Source organism: Artibeus jamaicensis, unplaced genomic scaffold (assembly GCF_021234435.1).
Source record: "Artibeus jamaicensis isolate MK-2021 breed Jamaican fruit bat unplaced genomic scaffold, CSHL_Jam_final contig_240, whole genome shotgun sequence".
NCBI classification, from domain to species: Eukaryota; Metazoa; Chordata; class Mammalia; order Chiroptera; family Phyllostomidae; genus Artibeus; species Artibeus jamaicensis.
Genome location: NW_026521506.1, coordinates 16,338,392 through 16,365,209, shown reverse-complemented (window position 1 = coordinate 16,365,209; position 26,818 = coordinate 16,338,392). Strand labels below are relative to the sequence as shown.

Sequence of the window (26,818 nt, the reverse complement as noted above, 5' to 3'; positions counted from 1 at the left end):
CCACATGCAAATGTGGGACCACCCACACTGTCTGCCACCTTGCCTTATCACACTTCCTCTCTGCCCCCATTTCTGCCACTTCTACCAGTCTAGATAAATGTTTCTTTAACTCCTTGGTTGTTGGACTCCCATGCAATTTGATTTTCTGGAAGTTCTGGTCATTCTTTGTTTTTAAGTTGGTTGTTATCCTTCTTTTGGTTGTGTGAGGGAGCAAAGCCTCCATCTTGGTCAGAACTCCCCAACAGTTTTCCTTATTTATGTCTCTGCCCCTCCAGGAGGGAGGTATCATCCTTGACTATCCGGTAGCATCAGGAGGAGGGGGTGGCACAGGAGGCCCTACAGCTGCCTGGGGGCCTCGGTGGCAGGCTCCATGGCTTCCTGGGCCAGTTGGAGCAGGTGCAACATGAGCAAGCACAGACCACACAGGTCCTGCAGGAACGAATGGGCTGTGCATCATTATATTGTATATTTTAAGGTAGTATAGACATATTTTAATAAAAAAAGAGGTGATGATATCACATTTTCAAACTTTAAAAGTTAGACATATATTTGAGCCTAGAAATATTTATATTAATGTGTTGCAGGCTTATCATCATTATTTATATCTAATTTCTACAAGAAAGTTGGAAAAGGCAAATCCAAAAATACTTATTCTTAGAGTTTTACTCTTCTAATATCAGCATGGCTATTTCAGCAGAAACATTAAGGAGTGGTACAAGAAGTAGAATACTGGCAGCAGAAAAGCCACCTTTGTGCTGCTGCTGCTGTCCTAGCTTTCTTTATCTGGCCCAGGACTTCCAGTACATTTTAATATCACAGCCTGTAAATTCTACAGCTAACTAAACTGTAAACACAAGCCAACCTGCTTATGCTGTCTATTTGAGAACAATGCATCTGTCATACAATAACATCAGTATCCTCTTGGTTCCGAATGAAAAGTAAAACTTATCTGTAGATCTCTGAACACCTAAAAATACTTTAAACTATGAAGTATTTTTCTTAAGCAATCAATCCCTGTGATAACTGTTCAATAACTTAAGCTATTTGCAATATCAATTTGTGATTTTAGAAAGAACAAATTTTAACATTTAAAAATTTTTTAAATTTTTCATACAGTTGACATGCAAAATTGTATTAGTTTCAGGTGTACAGCAGCATAATGATTAGGCATTTACAAGGTCTGTTCAGAAAGTATCCAGCCATGTACTATGAGAAACAGAGACATTTATTGAGGAAGATGCAAGAAACTTTATTTATTTATTTTTTTTAAAGAAAATCTTTTTTTTAATATTTTCTTTATTTTTGGAGAGAGGAGAAGAGAAGGAGAAAGAGTGGGAGAGAAACATCAATGTGTGGTTGCCTCTCATGCATCCCCTGCCGGGAACTGGCCTGCAACCCAGACATGTGCCCTGACTGGGAAACGAACCGCGATACTCTGGTTCACAGGCCCACGCTCAATCCACTGAGCTACGCCAACCAGGGGGCAAGAAACTTTATACATAAAACAATGATGCTTCAGTGCCCTTCAAAGCAGGCAACTTGGGATCTCACACAGTTCTCCCACCATCTCTTCCACTGTTCAAAGCACTTTGCAAATCCTTTGGTGGAATTGCCATAAGCTCTGACTCTGCTGTGCCTTATTTGGATGTGGAGAAACAGGCAACTTCCATTGGGACAAATGGGCCTTCATTTCTGGATCATAGACATAGACCCACAATTCATTTTTTATTTTGACTTTTTGAGAAAACCTGGTTCAATGGTAGAAGTTTGAATCCAGTCATTAGGGACTGCAGCATGATGTTCTTTCTGTTCTGGTAGCAGAAGCTGCAGAACAAATTTTGTCACAACACATTTCACATCAAGACCCTGCGTGGAAATCTTTGATGCAGTAGTTTTTGGAATCCCCAGATCAGCTTCTAGTTCTTGCACTGTCATCGCCAATCTTTGTTGATCACAGCCCATACATGTTCAACATTCTCAGGTGTTCTGCTTGTTGCAGGCCTTCCAGAACATGAATCACTTTCAACAGATTCTCAACCATCTTTGGAGAGTTTGTGCCACACTCTTATTTGCATCATCCCCCAAAACCTTCTGAATCATCTCAGTAGTTTCCTAGGAGGACTGTTCAAGCTTAACACAAAATTTGATGCAGATTCATTGCTCTACTCACCCAGTTATTTTGAATGAGGTGGCTACACAGTACACCTGCTCACTCAATGGCATTTACCACCCCACTGACTAGTACAGTGAAGTCATCTTTGTTCATGCATTCACACTCCAGTCCACTCTCCTTGGCTGCCAGGTTACATCAATGCCATGCAAACCATTCTCATTATATTAACAACGGCTGGACTTTTCTCAGACAGATCTCATATATAACTTATGATGTGATCTACACAGTAAGTCTAGCACTCATCTGACATCATAACCATATACTGTAGTTATTACCATATTACTAGTTATTTTTACCCTTACCCGAGGACGTGCTTGTTGATTTTTGTGAGGGTGTGGGACAGAGAAAGGGAGAGAAACATCTATTGATTGCCTCTTATAAGTGCCCCAACTGGAGATGAAAGCTGCAGCTGAGATATATGCTCTGACCTGAATCAAACCCATGACCTTTTGGTTTATAGGACAATACTCCAACCAAGCCACAGTGGCAAGGGCACCACTAATTGACTGTATTCCCTATGCTCTACTTTACATCCTTCTATTTCGTAACTACCAGCTTGTACCTCTTAATCCCTTCCCCCCTTTCATACAGTAACACTTCTTACATCAGGTTAGTATTTTACATAGAAGTGTGAATAAAGTCAGTCATGTAAATGAGGTGTGAGAAAAGGAAAAATAATTTGAGCAAACTTATTTTAAATGAAGTGACTGTCTGACTGGGCTGTGGCCAAGATGGAGGCGTAGGTGGAAACACTGTACCTCCTCACACAACCAAATTTAAAGATAACAAAGTTTTAGTAACAATAACGCAGCTAAAACACAGAAAGTTGAACTGTATGGAAGTCCAACAATGAACCATTCAGCCAAATGCGTAAGAGGGGCGGAGTCAGCAGCAGAGTGGGGTCAGTTGGGCAGGAAAGATCGGTGGACTGACCCAGGCATGCAGGCAGCGGTTGGCGGATACCAGGCGAGGGCTGGCAATGGGTGGACCCAGTAAGAGCACAGGGTGGCTGGCTGACCAGTCATACATTCGAGCACAGATAAACCAAGCCAAGGAGTGAACACTGAGACAGACCATTCAGGCTAGGGCCCCAGCAATGGGAATTAGAGCCTGAAAGCACCAATTGGAAAGACTTTTGGGGTTGAGGTGCCGGGAGAGTACGTTGGAGAGACCCACAGGGTCTTGGAGGGTACACAAGCCCATACACCTGGGAACCAGTACCAGAAGGGCCCAATTTCTTTGTGGGACGCAGCAGAGGGGACAGAAATCTGAGAGTGGAACAAATGCCATTGCCCCTCTCTGACCCCACCCCCACATACAGCGTCACAAACCAGCAACTGGGTGGCCCCGCCTTGGGTGAACATCCAAGGCTCCACTCCTCATACTTAATGGGCGCGAACAGACCAAAACATTATGGCTCACGAAGAACAGCTCAATCCCAGAACCAGTAATTCTAAGCAACCAAGAGATAGCCAAACTTTCAGATGCACAGTTCAAAACATGGGTGATCAGGATGCTCACAGAACTGGTTGGTTTTAGTCACAAATTAGAAGAACAAATGAAGGCTAAACTAATTGAAATGAAGGGAAATGCCCAGGAAACCAATAGTGATGGAAAGGAAACTGGGACTCAAATCAAGGGAGTGGACCAGAAGGAAGAAAAAAGTGACCAAACACAAAAGGATGAAGAAACAAGAATTCAAAAAAATGAGGAGAGGCTTAGGAACCTCCAGGACATCTTTAAATGTTCCAACATCCGAATTATAGGGGTACCAGAGGGGAAGAGGAACAGCAAGTGGAAAACTTATTTGAACAAATAATAAAGGAGAACTTCCCCAATCTGGCAAAGGAAATAGACTTCCAGGAAATCCAGGAAGCTCAGGGAGTCCCAAAGAAGTTGGACCCAAGCAGGAACACACTGAGGCACATCCTAATTACATTAGCCAAGATTAAAATGAAGGAAAGAATCCTAGAAGCAGCAAAAGATAAGGGGACAGTCACCGACAAAGGAGTTCCCACCAGACTGTGAGCTGATTTCTCAAAAGAGACCTTACAAGTAAGAAGGGGCTGGAAAGAAGTATTCCAAGTCATGAAGTAGGTCCAAGTCAGGACCTACATCCAAGATTGCTCTATCCAGCAAAGCTTTCGTTTAGAATGGAAGGACAGATAAAGTGCTTCTCAGATAAGATCAAGTTGAAGGAGTTCATCATCACCAAGCCCTTATTATATGCAATGTTAAAGGGACTTATTTAAGAAAAAGAAGATAAAAAAGATGAACAGTGAAAGGACAGCAACCTTACAGTTATTAACAACCACACCTAAAACAAAAGCAAACTAAGAGGACAGCTAGATCAGGAGCAGAGCCACAGAAATGAAGATCACATGGAGGGTTAGCAACAGTAGAGTGGGAGGAGGAGAAGGGGGGAGAAGGTACAAAGAATAAGTAGCATAGATGGTAGGTAGAAAATAGATGGGGGGGGGCAAGAATAGTATGGGAAATATAGAATCTAAAGAACTTGAGACACGTGGTCATAAACTAGAGAGGGGAATGGTGGAGGAGGGGTGTGCAGGGTGGAGGGGAATAGGACAACTGTAATGGCATAATCAATAAAATATATTTTTTAAAAATGGCCCTGGCTGGTGTGGCTCAGTGGATTGGGCACAGGCCTGGGAACCAAGCAACCATGGTTCGAATCCCAGTCGGGACACATGCCTGAGTTGCAGGCCAGTTCCCAGCAGGGGACACACAAGAGGCAACCACACATTGATATTTCTCTCCCTCTCTCCTTCCCTTCCCCTCTAAAGATAAATAAATAAAAAATTTAAAAAAATGAACTGTCTGAAATAAAAAGGCATGCAGTTTGTATCTGAAAGAGACCCAATAAGAAAAAAAAAATCTATGAACAAATATTCACAAAACGCAAATTTATAAGTCTTCTACTGTTCTCTAAGCCATGGGTTTGTTCAATTTAAAAGCACTTCTCAACATTACATTGAAATGTTGGTTTACTTGAAAAAATAAGATTCATGTTATTTGAGAAAGGTGTATTTAGAAAATTAGTTAAATCCTTCTTTTTTAAGCCTTAGAAATACCATCTGGAAAAGGAAGTGGTAACATGCCATTCTCAGGCCTTTCCCTTCTCCTTTCCCCATCACATATGTGCCTCTCCTAAATTCTAAGGATTAGCATGAGACTTGCAACCCAGGGAGCAATGAGTAATGCAGCTTGTCACAGACTAACCCTATAAACTTGTCTCCAAGGCCCCTTTTTTCTGACAGTCCAGAGACCCAAAGCAGCCCCACCGAGGCTCTCTCCTGTTGTTTCTACTCTAAGCCCTTCCTTGTTTCACTGTCCCCATCCTTAATAAACACTCCCAAAATAAAAAAATAAGTAAAAGATGTAGTATCCCAAATAAAGCAGATTGGCAAATCAGGGCTTCAGAAAGAGCACTACTTGAAAAGGAAAACAGATCCTTGGAATCGAATAGTCCAAATTTGCCCTGTCAGGTTCTTTTGTAGAAAGTAGTAACAATATCAAATATCTCATTAATATTGGCAAGGCCAGTAATATTTTTATCTTCTAAAATAAAGCTTCGGCCCTGGCTGGTGTAGCTCAGTGAATTGAGCACCGGCCTGTGAACCAATGTTGCTGGTTCAATTCCCAGTCAGGGCACATGCCTGAGTTGTGGGTCAGGCCTCCAGTAGGGGGAGCATGAGAGGCACATTGATGTCCCTCTCTCTCGCATGAGAGAACCACACATTGATGTCCCTCTCCCCCTCCCCACCCTTCCCCTCTTTCTAAAAATAAATAAAATAAAATCTGGAAAATAAAATAAAGTTTCAAGTTTTTTCCTATCAAGGTACTTGGAGATTCAGAGAGCGGGCATTCAAGCTTTTCAAATGCATCCCTGTAGCCACTTCACACATTCAGGGCTACATGCATTATTTGACGTTCATATACACTATAGTTTATATATACTCTTGAGGAGCCTTACATCTAGAAAGTGCCAGGTAATTGTTGTGTATTGCTGTGCTTAAAATCCACTCATATATATATATTTTTTTTTTCTTTTGATAACAGATGTATTGTTGTATTTGATGTATTGTTGCCTCACAATAAACTTCATTCTCTGGATCAATAAATCTTGATTACTTTGGGGCCTGGCTGGTGTAGCTCAGTGGATTCAGCATGGGCCTGCCAACCAAAAGATCGCGGTTCAATCCCCAGTCAGGGCACATGCCTCGGTTGCGGGCCAGTTCCCAGCAGGGGATGCATGAGAAGCAACCATACATTGATATTTCTCTCCCTCTCTCCTTCTCTTCCCCTCTGAAGATAAATAAATTTAAAAAAAAACTTGATTACTTAGAAAAGAGGTGACTCTGTGCTTCATGACTCTTGTCAATAGCACCTCATAAATTATTTACCAATTTATAGTTGTTCATAACTTTCATTTCCAGGGTGTTTACATGAAGAGCACAAGTATTTTGATCATCAACCAAATTAATGAGCAGGGAAGCTATAATGAAAAGACTCTTCCTAATGGTCTTAGAGCTCAGTTAAAGTTTAAAACTGTTGGTGTCAGGTTCTAACGTGCCTGCCATTTTTAAAAATTTTGGTATCATTACTTTGCAGTTACAGTATACATTCTTGAGGGAAAACAGCAGGTGAATATATGTTTTATTAATTGAAAAAAAAGTTGTAGTTGTATGTCCCAACCACTGTGTATGAAGATAAAGCTTCATTTTTCTTTCATTTAGAAAACCAATTTTCAAAAAAATTGTACTTGGGTGTTTCTGGTTCATCTTTAAAGGAAACACTATTTTGGCTTGCAATCTTTCAATTTAACTTTCTTCACCTCTTTTACTGATTTATCCCTGGTCCAAATCCTGCACATTTTAAGAAAACCCAGACATCAACTAAAAACTCAGAAAGCTGGCTTGAAGTACAAGAACTCTTCTCAGTTTAAAGAGGGTAATGATTACACTTAGAGACAGTCTAATGAAAAAGCATCAATGCAGTTTATTTCAATGATTCTAATTTATGAGAATAACTTCTTAATGCTACATCAGAAGTCAATTCATCAATACTAAATTTGGAAAGCATAAGCAAGAAAGACCCAACATTTTATTGGGACTACACAATTTATCACAGTACTAGGCACCATTCTAAAACAAAAACAAGAACACAAAATTAAAGTATGAATGATGACATTCCTAAACTCTAGGGGATCCAGGAACCTCTCAAAACGGTATACAAAAAAGTTGTGTAGTGTGTGCACTTTTCTGGGGAGAGGTCCCAGACCTCCAATCAATTTCTGAAAGGGCCTAGATAATACAGAGTAGATTATCATTCTAATCTCCTTCTCTGTATCTTCAGTAGTGGAAGCTGTAAAGCTCAGCAGGTTCACTCTTGCACATCTACTAATCAATTATCATGAAAAGGAGGTAGAAAGGAAAGCAAAAGTAACTTGCAAGGACTGGGAAGAAAAAAAAAACTCCTAAGTGCTGTTTACCTTATAAGTTTAGTAACATGTTCTGGTTTAGAGTGGGGAAATAGGGACCTAAGGGGTAGTATAAACTAGAGGCAAGGAGATCCCTATGAGATTTTTCAAATCCTTAAAAAACTAAACTTAGGTATGAATAAAGCAATAGCAAGAATTTAAAATGCAATTTAACTCAAGTCCAGTTTTCAGTTTCTGCATATTAACAACTTATTTTTATTTTTGAGTATCACAAAATTCAATCAGAATACTTTAAAAATATTCTGCATGCATTTAACAGTATGACAAAGGACGAGTATCCAGTTTACTTGCATTATACTATTAAGTTTTAACTTAAAAGCCAATTAATATATACTTAAAATCATTAGGTATAGGAAACAACGAAAATGTTCATTCATTAATCTGATGGCATCTTACTACTATGCACATGTTCATGTTAACACTACTAGTAATTACCCTGGAGCATAGGCAAAATGTAGAGGACCAGCCCTCAAAAGTAAATTTAAGGGATTAAATATCATTACCACCACCACCACCACCACCATCATCATCATCATCATCATCATCATCATCATCATCATCACTGCTGAGGATAAAGCTGCTGCCTGTGGACAAGGCCCCTTCTTCCTGAACATTCCCCAAATCACCCACAGTCCCTTTCTCGTCAGAATCATCAAACAACTTCTCACAGGAATCTTCATCAAACAACTTCTCATTGGAATCATCTTCAAACATGTTTTCATCTATACCTTCTCCTTCATCCTCCTTTGCGTCTACTTCCTCTTCTTTTTCATCTGAGTATTCAAACATCTTTTCATCTGCATCATCTTCCTCCTTTTCATCAGCATCTTCAAGCCCCTTTGCATCTGCATCTTCTTCGTCCTCTTTTTCATCAGGCTCATCATCAAAAACTTTTTCATATGTATCTTCCTCTCCTTCCTTTTCATCTGATTCTTTGTCAAACTCTCTCTCAGAGCCTTCCTCATCAAACACTTTTTCAGAGCTGTCATCATCAAATTCTGATTTCTCAGAGTCATTTTCTTTTAACTCTTTTTCAAAAATGTTTTCATTAAACTCCTTGTCACAGCCATTCTCATCAAGCTCTTTTTGGAGGCCGCTTTCTTCAAATTCTTTTTCAGAGCCATTTTCAAACAGCTTTTCAGGGCAGTGTTCTTCAGATTCTCTTTCTGACTCATCTTCTTCAAACTCCTTTTGGGGGCCATTCTCTTCTCCAGATTTCTTGTTGGGGCCATCTTCTTCAGACTCCTTTTCAAGGCCATTCTCTTCAAAATCATTTTTGAGCCGCTTCTTTTTGGATTCTCTTACACGGCCGTTCATTTCAGACTCTTCTTTAGGACTACCCTCTTCAAACTCTATTTTGGGACTGCCTTCTCCAGACTCTCTTTCAAGGTCTTCGTGCTCTCTTTTAGGGCAGCCTTTCTCAGATTTTCTTTCAAGGCAGCCACCTTCGGATTCTTTTTGGAGGCATCCTTCTTCAGCCTCTTTTTTGGGTCCCCTCTCTTTACCATCTTCTTCAAATTCTCCCCCATCTTCTGTTTTTTCAAACTTCTTTTCATCTATAGGTTCTTCAAATTCCACTTCAGCTGGAGCTTCTTGAGCATTCATTTTGGATGTGCTAGAGTGCTCTGAAAAATGCCTTACTCTAGAAGGCCCTGCCCTTTCTGAAGCACAAATGGAATTTGAACGTTGAAGACCTTTACTGGCCTCAGGAGCATTGAGGAAAGCCTCCCATCCTTTCAGCCTTTCCTCCCTTTCTCTTGTGGTCTCCTCCACCTGTGCATAAATGAAAATTGCCATTAAAATAAATTTTAAGATGAAAGTAGTATCCCTGAGCATTTCTAATACTGATAAAAGTATCCTGATTTTATAAGGCACTGATTAGGAAATCAAAGCAAATTCCTGTCTTTAGTTTTAAAAATTTTACATAATTTTACTTTTGGGGGATGAAAAGGAGAGAGGGAGGGAGATGGGGGACAGGAAGACAGGGAGAGAAAGTGAGAGAAAAAGACAGAGAGAGAGATTGACTTGCTGCCCCACCTATTTATTCATTCACTGGTTATTATTATCCCTGATCAGAGATTGAACCCACACCCTTGGCATATCAGAACAATGCTCTAAAAACTTTAAATCTTGATTTACTAGAGTTGACCTTAGGATCATTTAAATAAATGCCCAACACCCTAGTACTGCAGAAATGTCTCATTAATTAAAAAGTTAATATTCAAACTCTGCCTGTACTTTACACCACAGAAAAGAAGAGAAACATTTTGGTTTAATGTGTTCTTTTCTTATTACTATTCTGAGTAAGCCTCAAATTTACACTTATAAACTGAAAGGCTGAACATTTTTTCTTTCTATGCTCTGAATGGTTAAATATTATTCACAAGTGCTACTATAATATTACACAGATTAAATGAAATCCAAACATTATCTGAAGGACAGCTAGATCAATTTGTCGGTAACAAATTATGTTCCCCTGGCAGTTGCAGAATTTACCTGATAATCTGTAGTTCCATCCCATGCTTGGGCAGTGATTTGGCGGCCACCAAACCACCGTCCATCAAGAGTTTGAATACAATGATCAGCTTCCTCTGGATTCCTGAAGGATACAGAGGCTACACCATCTGGGTGTCTCTAAAAAGACAAGGAACAAAAAGTAGGAATAAATGAGAAAATTCAAAATAAAACATACACATCTGACAAAGCAATTAAGTAGTAGTGTTCTTTCTGATAATTTGAGTTAAGATTCTATATATGAACACTTTCTTCCCTTTTACCCCATCCAGTGACATGCAGCTAGCCTTTTCTTTATCTTAATTGTTTCTAGCAAGAATGAAACATGATGACCTTGGAAATGTTTCTACTGACAACACTGTCTAGGACAGGCAAGACAGCACAGACTCTAAATGGAGACTCTAAAGTTGAACAGTCCTGGGATTCGATCCTTGCTCTGCTACTTAACAACTGAATGACCTTGGGCACGGTGCTCAATCTCTAAACTTTTAGTATCCTCATTGGTAAAATGGGTATAATAGTACCCACCTACCTCGAAAGATTGAGAATTAAGTGAGGTAACATATAAAGTAGCTTGTAGTACACAATCAATAAACAGTGACTCTTTTTTCATTATGCATTAATTTTGGAAGGAAAAAAAGGATGATAAGGGGAACATATAAGAAAGTATATTTTTCTTAATTGTTCTTCTCCAAATATAGAGGAGGAGAATCATTCAAGAGGGGGTAAATGTGGACAAACATGGAATTGTAAGATCTGACACATTTTTCTTATACTTTCTTAACCTGATCAGACACTCCACAGTGATGATACAGGGAAATAATCACAGCATACCACGTCTATCAAAACCTTGACTTACAATCCATGTCCATCTAATTATTGCTAACAGATGACTACCACCAAATAGACGTACTATATAAAAACAATGTAAAATTTTGGGCATATTGACATCTGGTAATAACTTTTAACTGAAAGAATAATTGTTTCAGAAATGTCAAAGCCATCAACTTACATCAAATAGAAGGAGCTTCTTAATTTGTCCAAACTTTGAACACTCTACTCGAAGATCTTCTCTGATCTCATTCAGCACCAGTGGATCATCCTGCAAAAATACATGATTCACACAAGTTTGGCCCTTTCTTTAAAGACAAATTCAGAGAATCAAATTTCTTGCTTTGATATACCAACAAATGCAAAAGGTTTTACTCAGTTATGTTTGTCTGTAGTCTACAAAATTTAAAAGAAAATCAAAATCAAAATGAACTTAAAGTTCTATGGCTGCTGGTACTACCACAGGTCTGCCCTGCTTTTAAAACAGAGAGAATGGGCAAATACAGGAGGCAGCAGTAGGAGTGTACAATGGCAGAGAAGGGGGAAGGGAAGTGGACTGGAAATCCCAAATAACAGCAGCTCTAAAAACAGGAGAAGTACTGTGGCACATATTAAGTCAGACACTGCATAGGCATGAATGACTGTGCCAATGAGAGCCCTTTGCTTTGTGTTTTGCACAGATTCCTATTTATAGAAATGTTCTAATGGGGGAAAGATATACCCCTTTCATTGACTAAGTGCTCTAAGATTGTTTGTTGTGCTTCCAAGATTCTATTTTAACTCACAGGGTAAACCTCCTTTATAAAGATTCCTGTTCATCTTGTCTCCTACACATTGCATCAGAACCATACAAATAAGGAACTGATATTAAGCACTCAATAAAACATGTTTTTAGCTGTTGCTTTCTTGAAACTACAATCTATTAAAAATATTCAAACACTGCTGCTTGAGTTCAGGTGGACTCCCTCCTCCTGCCTCCACGTTCCCCCTACCAATAAAAGGTTTTAAGATTTCCTGTAGGAATTAAGAAATCTTTCACCAAGTCCCTATGCATGAAAAAGACTCATAAATGTTACACTATAACCTTGAATTGCAACTACACGCAAGTATAAACAAGTATACCCTACACCTAGGAATTTTTTAAATATTTTTATTTATTTATTTTTACAGACAGGGGCAGGGAGGGAGAGAAATACGGATGCAAGAAAGAAACATAGATTGGTTGCCTCTCAATCTGGCACCAAACCCACTACCCAGGCATGTGTCCTGAAGCTGGGAATCAAACTGATGACCTTTCACTTCACAGGAGGATGCCAGGCCAACTGAGCCACACCAGTCAGGGCCTACCTAGGAATTTCTATTGAAGTACAAGACATACATTTAGAAAACATCTAAATTCATCTAACTCAGAGGTTTTTATATTCCTCATCAACAACAACAACAAAAAAAACACAAACAAGTCCAAAAAGTGTTTTTTTCCCCTTCTACAGTTCTCTCAAAAGGCGAAAATAAAAAACTGGTAAGCAGTCATTAAAATAAAACTTAAAATAAAAAATATTCTATAAATCTGTGGCTTCTGAAACTACAGCTGGAAAGACTCTGGATTTCCCTCACTTATAAATTCTAATTTTGGAGAAGGGGCCAATGTGTTTTATATATAATTATCAGAACTGACAGGAATGGGGAATGGAGCATAAAAGTCATTTGGTAAAGTCATGTGGCGGCTTTTCAGTATGTGCATGTATGGTTAGCTCCTAGCAGACTGTGTGCCTTCCAAAGGTAGGAATCATGTTTACATGAGTTTTCTATGCCTCACAGAACATAGCACTGTCTTTTACACATAGTGAAAAGTCAATAAAAGCTTTGTCAACGTTTCATAAACTATTCCTAATACCTCTATTTTATTCACTAAGAGAAAGCAAGATTATATTAAAAACAAAAGCTGTTTCAAAATACTTAACCAGTGTGATTCCATTGGGGGAGGAGGGGAATCACTGTCTTTATTTCTATATCAAAGTCTAATGCTTTTCCTACGAGGATATCAAATTTTTGCCAGACTTCCCAGACCTCCATTTTTAGTTATAACAGTTTGAAAATAATTAATGTATCTTCATTACTTTATAGTACCCTGAAGCTTAAAGATAATTAATAATCCCCTGGTCTAGGAAAACTCCCAAACATAGCTAAGCATAGAAATTTCCTAAAGACAACACTTTGCAAGCAACAGACCAGAGACTAAAATCAGACTGACACATTGAACCCTGCTTCAGGGTGCAATGCTCAAAACTTTTCAGGGTGGTGTTTTGTTTTCCTAGCAAACAATAGGCCATATTTCTTATTTCTTTCTAACCTAAACTTATACTGTGCAAGATGGTGGCCATTAACCACATGTGGCTAGTAAGCACTTGAAATGTCACTAGTCCAAATTGAGTTGTGTTACAAGTGCGAAACAAACATTGCATGTTGAAGCTTTAGTACCAAAGGGGGGGGGTACAATATAGTTCATTAATATCTTGAATAATATTGAAATTACATTATTTTGAATACACTGGGCTACGTAAAATCCATTATTAAAATTTCCCCTCATGTAGCTCAGTAAAATCCATTATTAAAATTTCCCCTCATGGAGCACAGGCCTGAGAACCAAAGGATTGTGCTTCGATTCCCAGTCAGGGCACATGCCTAGGTTGCTGGCCAGGTCCCCAGTGGGGGACACATGAGAGGCAACCACACATTGGTATTTCTCTCCAACTCTTTCTCCTTCCCTTACCCTCTCTCTAAGAATGGATAAATAAAATCTTTAAAAAAAATTTACCCTTTTTCATGTTACATTTTTACTGTGGCAATTAGGAAAGTTTAAATTACACAAGTAGCTCACACTATATTTTCATTGGACAATAGTGGTATAGACAGTGAGAAACCTACCTTTGCATGTGTTTTAATTCTTCATTTCTTGGTATTCAAATTTGCCAGGCAAAAATTTTAAAATAAGGCTTTGAATTAAATACTGAAAACCCTCTGAAATTACATTAAAAATATTAACCTTCACATTGTTCATCCTGATACCAAAGACTATTTTCAGGTATTTTGCTTCCGACACTGGTCACCTATTTGGAAGAAAAATATATTCCACTCCCCAAATCTGACTTCTTTTTCACACCCCAGGTAACCTTAGAACTCAGTTTTTGTTTTCAGCACAAAGCACAGTGATGATGTTTATTCTTTTTAAAGATTTTATTTATTTCTAGAGAGAGGGGAAAGGAAGGAGAAAGAGAAAGAGAGAAAAAATGATGTGTGACAGTAACATCGAGGCAACTGGAGCCTGGCCTACAACCCAGACACGTGCCCTCAACGGGAATCAAACCCATGAACCTTTGGTTTGCAGGCTGGTGCTCAATCCAGTGAGCCACACCAGTCAGGGTGATGATGTCCATCCTTAAAATATAGAATCACCAGTCAAATCAAATGATCCCCCCAAATGTCCAATGAAACCAGGTTTTCCTGTTGTACATGTCTACAAGTTATATAATGTCTATGCCAGTGGTATCCAGCAAAACTTCCTGTGGTGACAGAAAAGAGTATCTACATTATCCAATATGGTAGCTACCGGCTGCTTGTAGCCAGTACAACTTAGGAATTAAATTTTTAGTTTTATGTCATTTAAATAATTTAAATTTAAATAACCACACAAAGCTAGAGTCTACTATATCAGACAGATCTACATTGATACACTTTGAGGTTCACCCAGAGAGACTCTGAACAAAAAATAAGACTATCTGCAATCACTCTGACTGAGAGGCTCTTACCAAGCTCAGGAGACCACACAAGACATTGGTCAAGGCAGGTGGACAAAGAAGGACAGGACCAAGGTTTTCTTTATGTGAAGAAACTGAAGTCCACTACTGTCCTCCCAGCCTTGGTGGTATAAGTGCTTGAAAAGGACCTTTTCCTTTATTCGCAAAGATGCTAAACAGAAAATGTTTTATCCATCTAGGAATGAAAAATACTCTGCCTTGTGAGTAACAGTAGTTTCATTCAATTATTCATTCACTTTTTCTTCATATAAATATCAAGGGCCTATTGATAAGTATATACTGACAGCCTACTATGTGCCAGGCCCAATTCCAAACGTGGGGAATAGTAACAGCCATCAAACAAGGTAGACAGAGCCCTGGCTTTCTAATAGGCGAGATCTAATTATTTCAGACAATAATAAATGGTATGAAGGAGACAAAGTGGAATAATATAAAAGCTGTATAACTCTCAAGTAAAATTTATACTAAACCAGTAAGGGTGATGTTTTTGTTTTAAAACCATCAAGAATTTATAAGCATGAAACTTCTACTCTTAAAAATATTCACTGGATGGAATTTCTAGGAGTCGAGGTAGAATAAATGTGGCTTTTTGGAGGAAAGAATATTTGTTAAGGTAGAAAAGGTATCTACCATGTATCTGGCCAGGGTGATAGCTAGACTCAAATAAGGTGTCTCAATGAGCAAGGGAGGAGGCGGAAGCAGAAAGAAAAAACAATATAATTAACATAACAGACTCCTACTTGCTGAGGTTCCAGATATTTTGAGTTAGGTTTGCACTTATGTTCACGCTGAAGTGTTAGGAGTATGGAATATGTGAATTAAGGACCTCAAGCCATAAATATTAATAGGCCTTGTAATAAAAAAAATGATTACTTACTAGTAGGGTAAAATTATATGAATTGTAGGCAATTCTGGAGTTGTGCCTAGTAGACTAAATACCACAATCCATCTATGAATTCCTTTTAAAGCACACCTGGTAAGGACTGCATTTCAAAACACATTTAATGTGCATGTGTACATGTGTCTTTAAAACATACTTCGTTTTCACTGTTAAGTCTAAAGCAGCTCTGATATACTGAATATGTCTTTTTTTAAAATATTTTTTTAAAGAGAGGGGATGGGAGGGAGACAGAGAGGGACAGAAACAATGCTCAGTTGCTGCTTGCATGTACCCCCAACCAGGGATGGAACTCACAACCCAGGCATGTGCCCTGGCCAGGAATTGAACCAGTGACCTTTCACTTTCTGAGATGATGCCCAACCCACTGAGCCATACCAGTCAGGAGTAGCTCTGATATATTTCAAGGTTCTTCAGTACTTTAGTCAGAAGACACATAAAAAATCAACAGACTCCATGGATGCACAGTAAACCTGATCTCATCACTATTCACTCAAATGGAGCTCAACAGACAATCTGGGGAGTTAGTATGTAAGGGGACTACTATGACATTGCTATTCTGTGTTTAAATGCACAAAAGTAGGCTTTGGTTGCAACTACATCATTCGTAAACCTGGAATTTTACATTATGAACATTTTTTCTTATATGTAACTTATCAATTTCAGAATCTAATAAGATAATAATGAATTATTCTTCTGCAAATAATCCCTATGGTTTATGCCAAAAGTAACGGGTAAGAACAAGAGGCAGAATGCAACATGAGGTACCCTGATGCCAAGTAACATTCCTCACACCCCATTAGTAGCTCTTCTTCCTTTACTTGCTTTTATTTGTTGTTCTTGGATTTTTACATGGACATTAATAGTATAAACTCCACCTAAGAGCCACTAAAGACTTTTGTAAAAATTAAATCCTGAAAAACAAACTTCAATATTTAAAAATGAGCTATATTTCACTAACCTAAGAAGTGCTAAGGACTAAACTTTTAGTTCTAAAGGGAAGTTTTTACTTCCAAATGTGAAACTGGTCCTTCCCAACAAAATAAACTTGTACTTGTTGAACTGCATGAGCAGTTACCATAAATCTTTTAATTATTATATTTTTGATCATTTACTATACCAAGTAGTTGCCATTTTGGGCCACAGCGTGGATATTAAGCAGTCTTACCTGTAATACAACTAAAAGAACACTGGGGTAAATATGGGAAAATCTGAAAACTTTGATTCTTGGCTACATTCTCCTACCTTGAGGACTACATGAATGTACAAGACACAACAAAGGAAAGATGGGAGGAAGCAAGCTCTGGGCTCCCTTGAAAGAAGGCATGTCAATGCTTCTATCAATAAGAGTTCTGTGCCCTACCTCAAAATCCATAGGATGAAACATATTTTTGATGATGACGACTCGTTCATGGCGCATTCGGGATGGCGCATCCCTTCTCTCAGGTCTCCAATCCAACTGCCTAATGTCATAAAGTAGAAATAATCTTTTATTGAGTATTTAATAATTGATTCCAAAATAACAATGTATATTTTAGTCACAGTTCATTCCGACAACTTTCTGGAATAAAAATAACGGGAGGTGAAAGATGGACCCAATATCTGAAATGCCCGAAATATACAGGGTAGGGCAAAAGTAGGTTTACAATTGTGAGTACATGAAACACAGAGTTTATTCTTATATTATTATTATATTATTTTCCATATGAACAGCTATAAACCTACGTATGCACTGCCCTGTACATTTTTTTCGGAGCTGCTGTCTGGTTACAAATATTCCAATGAGATTCCTCAATCACTGCTAATTTTTCAGTATATAATTGTATTGGTTTTTAGGCATCTTATGACTATGACAAACTGCACTGAAATATATAAAACTACTCATTCTTTATTGTTACAATCTTAACTTTAACTGATAATGCTTATAAAAATTGTAAGTATCTATTTTAATTATTCCTATAAGAACTATAGGACATCACAACTAAATGCTTTTATGACCATTTTATCAACAGTTTAAGCAGTGTTAAAAGTGTTATTAGCACTCACTCTGATAAAAGTACCTAGCATTTTGGCTGATTTCTTAAAAGTAGCATATGACAAAACACATATTAAACAAATGAATTAATGGAAACTTGATGGCATTATGTATATATTACATATGACACACAGTAAATACAATGAAAAACCTATCATTGCAAATTTCTACTACAAACCTGTACATAAAAATTTAGCTCCTGATGTAGCTGATTTCAACTTAATTGAAAATGAACTAATGGCTCTAGTATATAAGCCTATACTATCTTATTTAATCTGATGTTCAACATCTTCCAAAGACATAGCTGTCTTATCTCATTTAAATCTCCATTGTATTATAAATGAACACCCCAGAAAACGAAAAACACCACTGCTGCCAAATCATCCTATGGTACAGATTACTGAAGGTTCCTGATGACCTAATAAAATTCTTTTAAAATAATCTGTAGGCATATTTGATGGAACAAAACTTAGGTGGCTATTAGCAAAAGCATACTCTAGAATATTTATACAAATTCTCTCAAAGAGGAAAAAAAATAACACAAACTTTTGTTGCTGAGACAGCTTTTTCTTATAGTCTTTGCACTTCTTCTTCTTCTTCGAGGCATCATACTCCCCCTTCAGTTGAAACTTTGCTAACTCAACATGCAATTTGTAGCCTCGAATTTCATCTTCATCCAAAAGTTTTAATGCAAGTTCCACAGATTCCCTCTTTAAAAAGGGAAAACAAGACCCAGTCAGTAAGGCACACACTGAAATAAAACTTCAGGAGTTTTTTTTTAGATGAATGATGACAAGACATGCAATGATGATTTAAACATACCTAACCACTTTGGGATAAAGAACTCTAGAATGCATACCAGGAAACCTGAATTCAACACATAGCTGCCCCCGAACAGCCATGTGAACTTGGGCAAGTTATTCAAACTCCCTGAGCCCCAGGTTTTTTCATCTGTAAACTGGGAATAGCAATGCCCTCATCACGGGGTTCCTGACAAAATTATATGGAATATATATGAAGGACAGTGACTGGTATAAGGCAGTTGCTCACTAAGTTATACCATTATTGGAGTATTGCTTCTTGGACTCTCAATTTCTCAACTACAGAACAAGGCAAAGGAACTTGCATGATTTCTAAGGTACATTCCAGTTTTAAAATTCTAAGATAGGCCTTCTTAAAAGACCAGATGGCTCAAGAAACAGGGAATAGCATAGCCAGCCTTTAATTTTTTTGCTCACCAATTAAAATGTAGGCCTATAACATAATAGGAAGTAGATGATTATCATCTGACAGCTTATACATTATATACATTGAGGATTCCGGGTCCTATACAAAAGGGGCAGTTGTCAGTTCAACAGTCAAAAATCTGAGAACCTAAAGAGAACACAAAAGGACAGCTGAATACAGCTGCATAATAAAATTTGGATCCTGGAGCAATTAACTATATTTTTCTGGAATTCAATTTACTGGTCTGCCAATCTTACACATTTATGGATCATAAACTGTATACACGGTCTCTTAAAACCCCACTTTTTCTTTTAAAATCCAATCAAACCCGTAAGAATCTGTTCACAGATTTTTAATCCTTGTAAAAAATCTCCATTTGAAAATTATATAACTATCTTCCTATAATGGTCACACCCATGTCCTATTCCCACCATGTTCAAGAATCAGGTCAAAACCTTCTCTCCCAAAAGGCTGTCGGCTTAATCCCACCCTCTTCTGATTTCACTGAAATGCTGTATATATACGCAACACATCTGTGCTATTGGTACTGCTGTTTTATCACTTTGATTTTACTTCACAATTATTTTCAGGTTCTATGACATGTGTATGTCATCATTGTGCCCATCTCTTTATACCCTGCAAAATGGATCACACCCGTTTCTAAGATGATAGGTGTTCCAGAGAAATGATGAGTGTCTTTTAACACTGAGCTTTTCCTGTGCATTTATGATACCATAAATATAGTTCTGTGAATTTCTGTTAATACCATTCTCTCCCATTAAAAGATATTCTGAAAAGGTAAGCATAAGCTACCATTTCCTTTATGGTCTAACTCAGGGGTCAGAAAACTTCTATTTTAAAGAGCCAGTTACAAATATTTTAGGCCTTGTGGGCCACATGGTTTGTGCTGCAACTACTCAACTCTGCTGTTGAAATATGTAAGTAGCCATGGACAAATAGGTAAATGAATGAATGCAGCCATGTTCTAAAATTTTCACTAACAAAAACAAGCAGTGAGCTGCAGTTTGCTGACCCCTGGTCAAATTCATTCAAATGGGCAAATAAAATATTACTGGCTTTCTTTCCTTCTGTATTTTTAAAATGAGTTCTGAGTTTATTATAGGCATACACTCTGAAAGAGATCTTTGCAGTGAGAATTCTTTGAAGACAAAAAGCACGTCAGTCATATAACTTACATAATACTCTGACCTGATACTTTATTTTCTTAGACGAATAAGTAAAAAACCTATCAAGGTGATACATGCAGGCACAATCTAAAACCGCTTGTAGTCCTTGCACTTCTTCTTAGAGACATCGTATTTTGAATAGTTCTTCATCTTAGTAATCATCTATATAAAATTACAGCCCTGGTTCCTGACTTAAAAATGGAGATCAAAGACACTTATCTGACCATATAACTAACCTTCAAATAACAGCAAAGCCCATCTCCTTTAAGATTTCCTTGATTATCTTTGTAAAGCTTGACCTTAAATTCTTCTGTTTGAGGATCTCTCATAATAATGCCAAACTTGGACATGACCTGTATAAATTCATCCACTGTAATGTCTGGAGGCAAACCTATTAACATTAGGAAAAAAAATTTTAAATGTATAAAGGCATCTAAATAAAGGTGAAGGTTACTTTGCATTATACAAATTAGAAAACTACAACTTAGATGAGCATAATTTTGATTTTCCAAATGTATGTAAAATCTCACAACTATACAATTGAAGAAATTTCATGTTTTAATGTATTCAAACATACATTAAAATTACGCTTTGCCAAAGCCTTGTAGCAATGAATTTGAAGGGACAAAGTACCACAAATCACCTAAACCAGACAAAAAGGATGGCATGCAAATGTACACATACTTAATCTTTCTTAGTCTGGTAATAAACAACAAACATATTCCTCACTAATGTAAAGAGTTGAACAAAAAAGACACAATAATAAAGACTTTAGAAAAACTGAAAACAAAATACTTTGTGAAAAATATCAAAATCAAGTATTTTCTATTCTAAACCTGTTTAAAAAGGTATACGCACCAGACACGTATACATTTGTGTTTCTGTCTTCTTCAATATGAAACCATCCTAAAAATCAAAATAAATAAATAAAACACATGCAACAAAAGGTAAAAGTCACATTATAATATCTTGACAATGTGGCAGTGTTTTAAAACTTCCAGGAACTCTTTTACCCTTAGAACAAGACAGACTAATTCAAACCACTGTCTGGCTTTCAAAGTAGTATTTGGATTTTTTGATACAAAATTAGTTTCAGAACCCTCTCTTAAGAAAAAGAGCTAGTTCATTTTTTAAAAAATTATGCAGCCCTGAGGAGTGGGGCTGATTTGGTTGGAAGTCATCCTGCAAAGCAAGGGGTCGCCAGTTCAATTCCTAATCAGGGCACATGCCTGGGCTGCAGGTTCAGTCCCTGGTTGGGGCACATACTAGAAGCAACCACACATCGATGTTTCTCTCCCTCTCTCTCTCTTTTTTTAAAAGATCTCTCCCTCTCTTTCTCCCTACCTTCTCCTCTAAAAATACTAAATAAAATCTTTTTACAATTTTTAAATGGAATTTATTGTGATGATATTGCTTAATAAAATTATATAGATTTCATATATACAATTCTGTAATACATCATCTGTATATTGTGTTGTGTGTTCACCACCCCAAATCAAGTTTCCTTCCATCACCATTTATAGCCTCTTTACCTTCTCTACCTCTCCCATCCACCTTTCCCTCTGGTAATCACTATACTATTGTTGGTGTTTATAAGGTTTTTTTTTCCCCTTGCTTAATGCCTTTTCCTTTTTCACCCAGCCTCCCACCCCTCCCCTGACAGCTGTCAGTCTGTTCTCTATCAATGAGTCTGTTTCTATTTTATTTGTTAGTTTATTTTTTTGTTCATTCGATTACACTTACAAGTGAAATCATATGGTACTTTGACTTTCTATGACTGGCTTATTTCACTTAGCATAATATTCTCCAGGTCCATCCATGCTGTCACAAAAGGTTGAGAGTTCCTTCTTTTTTTTATGTTTGAGTAGTATTCCATTGCATAAACATACTCCCGCTTTTTTATCCACTCACCTACTGATGGGCACTTGGGCTGCTTCTATATGCTGGCTATGATTCTGATAGTACCTTAAAAAAAACCTCATCCTTGCACTAACTTTAGGCCTTCACATTAAGTTGCTTCTGATTCCAATCTACTGTGTTAGACATGGCCAAGCTGATGCAAAGTTGACTTAAGTTCAATTCACTTAAATTCAAAAAGTACAAAAAAAAATCTTACTAATAGAACTTTTGATAATCCCTTAATAATAGTTCTATTTTGTAAAGCAAGCAACTGAGGCACAGAATTGAAACAGCCCATTCAATGCCCTCAATAAGGTAGTGAGAGTCAACATATGAACTGAAATATTTTTTTAAAGATTTTATTTATCTATCTTTAGAGGGGAAGAGAAGGAGAGAGGGAGAGAAACATCAATGTTCAGTTGCCTTTCGTGCATCCCCTGCTGGGAACTGGCCTGCAGGGAACCAGCCTGCAACCTAGCTAGGCATGTGCCTTGACTGGGAATCGAGCCTCAATTGTCTGGTTCGCAGGCTAACTGAAATATTTTTTAAAAAAATCATTTCAACAATTCCTTCAAAGCCATTATAATTCTCCAAAAAGTTACCACACATACACACACTTTTAATTTTTACACTCATGTTTTCAAGCTAAATTCACTTGCCTGATTCACCCTTTCTCTTTTCTCCCCTCTTTTTGGGATCAGTGGGTTCAGGGGCATTTCTTTGTGCCCCTGGCACAATGGGCAGTTCCTCTGCGGGGCTAGCAGTAACATCTTGTATATTTGCAGTAGAGCTAGATGCACCATCATTAGAAAAGCCATAATTCGCCTGATAGGTAGCAATGAAGTCTTCAGTGATCTGAACAAGAAATTTAACACACACATATAAAAAAATTTTAAATAATTTTCTCCTGTAAAAAGTTTACACTGTGTTAAATTATAGGATATTCAGTTAGTTATACACCTTAACATAGAAGTGTTTCTGCAAGTAATTGTAGTAATAAAGTATAAATGCAAGAATAGTCACCTTATACGGATTACCTATAAACAACTGTTCATATGGAAAGTAATATAGTTAATAAACAATACAAAAATAAACTGTGTTTCATGTGCTAACAACTATAAACCTACTTTTGCCCCACCCTACATATAGAAAACTGCATAAAATGATAAAAAACAAACCATGGGCACTTGGATTACCCACACAAAAGTATGAGATAATACTAAGATTTTTTTAACTTCTAAAATATTTCAAATGATGTTGGCACCTTTCTACTTGTTTTATTTATAAATTACTACCTCTCTAGAGTCTACCTAAGGCAACGAGAACATGTACCAAAGGAGTACCAGATAACAATAAAAGAGAATAAACCAGTAGCCAACCAGTAATCTAACAACAGAATTACTTTCTCTTTAACTCTATAGGTGCACAAAAGTGTATGTACACTGAACATTTATGTATCTGTATGCAAAGAGAACAGTATGGAACTTTGATCTGGTGTATAAAGAATGGGGCTAACAACAGTAAATCCTTATTTTAACTTTACCTTGAATGAAATCACATTATTATTTACTGTCAAAACAAGTTAAGAACAATTGAACTTACATCTATCCTCCTGGCTTCTAGGAAAAACAGCACAATTGCGTAATGCAAAAAGTGTAGTTATATCTTCATACCAATCAATGTTATGCACACATAGGAATGGGAAAAATTTTTAATTCTAAGTTTGAAGAGATACGGGTTTCCACAGCATTAGAGTCACAAGTTAATCTATTATCAGACTATTTTTGAATTAAAATATCCACTAGATTGTTTTATATTATACTGTTAAATTTTTGAACTTTTCAAAAAAGAATTTTATAATTTTTTTTATTGTTACAAGGAGAGTTGTCTCCATTTTCACCCCACCATGCCCCCGTGGCTCTACCCATCCCCACCTCCCACCCTCAAACCTACCCCCTTTGGCTTTGTCCATGAGTCCTTTATACGTGTTCCTTGATGGCCCTTCCCCTCTTTTTCCCCATTACCCCCTCCCACCTCCTCTCTGGTTATTGTCAGTTTGTTCTTTATTTCAATGTTTTTGGTTGTATTTTTAAAAAGAACTCAGAAGGCTGAATAAACCAAATGTGCACTGGGGCTGGCACTACCAGTAGAAGAGTGAAATACAGTTGGCCCTTGAACAACACAGGACGCCAATACCTCATTCAGTCAAAAATGTACATAAAACTTTTGACTCCCCCAAAACTTTACTACTAATAACCAACTGTTGACTAGAAACTTTACTGATAACATAAAGTTAATTAACACATATTTTGTATGTTATATGTACTACATGAAGCTACAGAAAAGAAAATGTTATTAAGAAAGCCATAAGAGAAAACACATTTACACTACTGTGCTGTATTTACTGATACCATAAGTTTATGTCATCTGCTCACAAGATGAAAAAAAATGTGCATGTAAAGTGGACCCAGTTCGAACCCAGGTTGTTCAAGGATCAACTTTAGTAAATTTAACAATTTGGAGGGATTGGAGCACATACACATACACAAAATGGTAAAGAAAGAAGTTGAAATAAATAAATTTTAAAGTTCCACAATAGAGACACAGTTTGTTATTACAGGCTTGCAAGTCAATTATTGTGCTATTGGTGTCCTTTTTCCACCCATGAGATTCTGATTAACAGGATGCATTTACTCAGAAGTTTACAGAACTAAGTCCAACACCAGTTATTTTACTGAAATTAGGCTGATATAAAATGCTTAACAATTTCCAAATACTCTGAACAAATATACACAGATCTTGACCATCCATATTCTGTGCACCTCTACTCATATTCCTGTGGTTATATGGTTCAAGCATATGTGTCTAGGGACAAAATTTAATAGAAAAGTAGGGGTGCAAAGTTCAATTAGTAATGCTATGTAAATGGCTAGTTGTTTTTTTTTTTTAATCAAGAAGCTGCATTTTAGGCCCTGGCTGGTGTAGCTCAGTGGATTGAGCAGGGGCCTGGGAACCAAGCAAGCATGGTTCGATTCCCAGTCAGGGCACATGCCTGGGTTGCAGGCCAGTTCCCATCAGGGGACTCACAAGAGGCAACCATACATTGATATTTCTCTCCCTCTCTCCTTCCCTTCCCCTCTAAAGATAAATAAATTAAAAAATCTTTAAAAAAGCTGCATTTTGCACATAGCATATAAGCTAAACATATGAATTCATAGGATAAGTGAGGTCAGGTCCTTAAGAATAATAGCTACCAAGTTTGTTCTTGGTGTTTTTCCTCTTTGCAATAAAAAGCAGCCACCAATGTAATAACCAACTGTGACCTTCACAGATAAAATTAACGAGGCATAGAAAAAGCTTTATAATTAAATTACATTTAAGACATGCCCCTAAAGATTTACGTTCCTTTACATACTGGTTCTGCAACAGACACAACAAAAAGAAACGCCACTACCATTGGGGGCTCTATCCCAAGACCTCGCAAAGAAAACGAGTCTGGCCCAGGAGCCCACTCTGCAGTGGTATGGTGACACACTCTTACCTTGGGGAACCAAGCCTTCTTGTCCAGGTCCCACTCGTAGGGGGTGTCATCTGGCGGCTGCCCGAAAGAATTGGCTTCTCTATCAGGATCTTTCTGGGTGTCTCCGTCCTTGGTGTCTCCATACAATTCTTGCATTCGCAACTGTTCATCAAAGTCGTTGTTCCCATCCAAGTTGTTACAGCTCATTTTGCCAACTTAGCCCACGGGTAGCGACCAAGCACGCAGAAAGGCCGAGATAAAGCTAAAGGGGAATAGAGAAAAAGAAGTCGGCCGCGCTCAGCCGGCGCCCCGCCGCCCCCCGGCGCGCCTCCCCGCAGCGCCCCAGCAGTCCCCGGGAATGCGGCCTCACAGCAGCCGCACCGCCCCCTCTCCGCCCGCCTGCCGCGCGCGCCCTAATGCTCCCCGCCAGGCTGCGCCGCCGCCCACCTGGCTAGCTCCTCCGGGGCTCGGTGCAGCCGCTGGCTCCAGAGCGCGGCGGGAGCGCGCACGCGCGCCGCCGTCGCCACCTACCGGGTCTGAGACTACCGAACACCAGCGGCAACGTCAGGAAATGACTTGAGAACGGCGGCCTCTCAGACTGACGCAGTCGCCGTGTGGGCACGTCGAGACGTCGCACGTCGCTCTGACACGCCCACAGTGGCGTCAACAGGCCCCAACGCGGGCCGGGGTGCGGGTACAAAGGACTGAGCGCTAATGGCCGCGTTGCTGCCACGCGCAGGTGCCTACTCGGACCGCCTTGGGGCGGCAAGTGGTGCGGCTTACTACGGCCCGACCTGGGCAGGGTTGAGTCGGCCCGGGGCGGCAGAACAAAAGCAAGAAAATATTCTTACCCTGCAGGCGGATGTTGGGGTGCCGCCATCTTGGGGAGGTTCCTGGGGCTGACGGAAGCGGATTGTCTTGCTGAGAAAAAGCCTCACCTCCTTCGCCCAAAGGCCCCTCCTCCGGGTGGGAAATGTGTCTTTTACTTGTTTCTTTCTGATTCCCTAGGATAGGTGTCGGTTCTAGTGCATCTTGATAGCCTAAAATCCTAGAATGGATTCTGAGCCTCCATCGTGGTGAATGAGTGGAAGAAGGTGCGATGGTTGGAAGGATTAGCCTTTTCCAAGCCTGGCCCTCTCTCCTTTATCTAGTACCTTCCTCAGGCTGAGTCTGGAAAGAGGGATGGGGAGGGCAGCAG

At 38.5% G+C, this 26,818-nt stretch overlaps 1 protein-coding gene across 4 annotated transcripts; it reads right to left on the bottom strand.

Annotated features, from left to right (window-relative positions):
* Window positions 1–7,169: 7,169 nt before the first annotated feature.
* Window positions 7,170–26,530, bottom strand: HTATSF1 (HIV-1 Tat specific factor 1). Of its 4 annotated transcripts, none has more exons than XM_037157062.2 (10): window positions 26,472–26,530; window positions 25,642–25,882; window positions 22,760–22,955; window positions 21,060–21,107; window positions 20,438–20,592; window positions 18,334–18,497; window positions 17,116–17,215; window positions 11,221–11,310; window positions 10,191–10,328; window positions 7,170–9,467 (listed from the first exon to the last, which is right to left on the bottom strand). In XM_037157062.2, exons 2-10 carry the CDS (start codon window positions 25,825–25,827, stop codon window positions 8,184–8,186), a joined length of 2,361 nt encoding a protein of 786 aa, XP_037012957.2. In that variant the 5' UTR covers window positions 25,828–25,882; window positions 26,472–26,530; the 3' UTR covers window positions 7,170–8,183. The 4 variants fall into 4 exon arrangements, with proteins under 4 accessions (XP_037012957.2, XP_037012955.2, XP_037012956.2 ...); XM_037157060.2 differs by lacking the exon at window positions 26,472–26,530 and adding an exon at window positions 26,068–26,303; XM_037157061.2 differs by lacking the exon at window positions 26,472–26,530 and adding an exon at window positions 26,152–26,303.
* Window positions 26,531–26,818: the final 288 nt, after the last annotated feature.

What these genes read in the sequence shown, in the direction of transcription:
- HTATSF1 (XM_037157062.2), bottom strand. Translation starts at nt 25,827, where the DNA reads ATGAGCTGTAACAACTTGGATGGGAACAACGACTTTGATGAACAGTTG. An exon ending in GGCTTTGCTGTTATTTGAAG is followed by an intron (nt 18,498 to 20,437) that starts GTTAGTTATATG and finishes CCCTTTTTAAAG; the next exon opens with AGGGAATCTGTGGAACTTGC. An exon ending in ATGGAACTACAGATTATCAG is followed by an intron (nt 9,468 to 10,190) that starts GTAAATTCTGCA and finishes ATTTATGCACAG; the next exon opens with GTGGAGGAGACCACAAGAGA.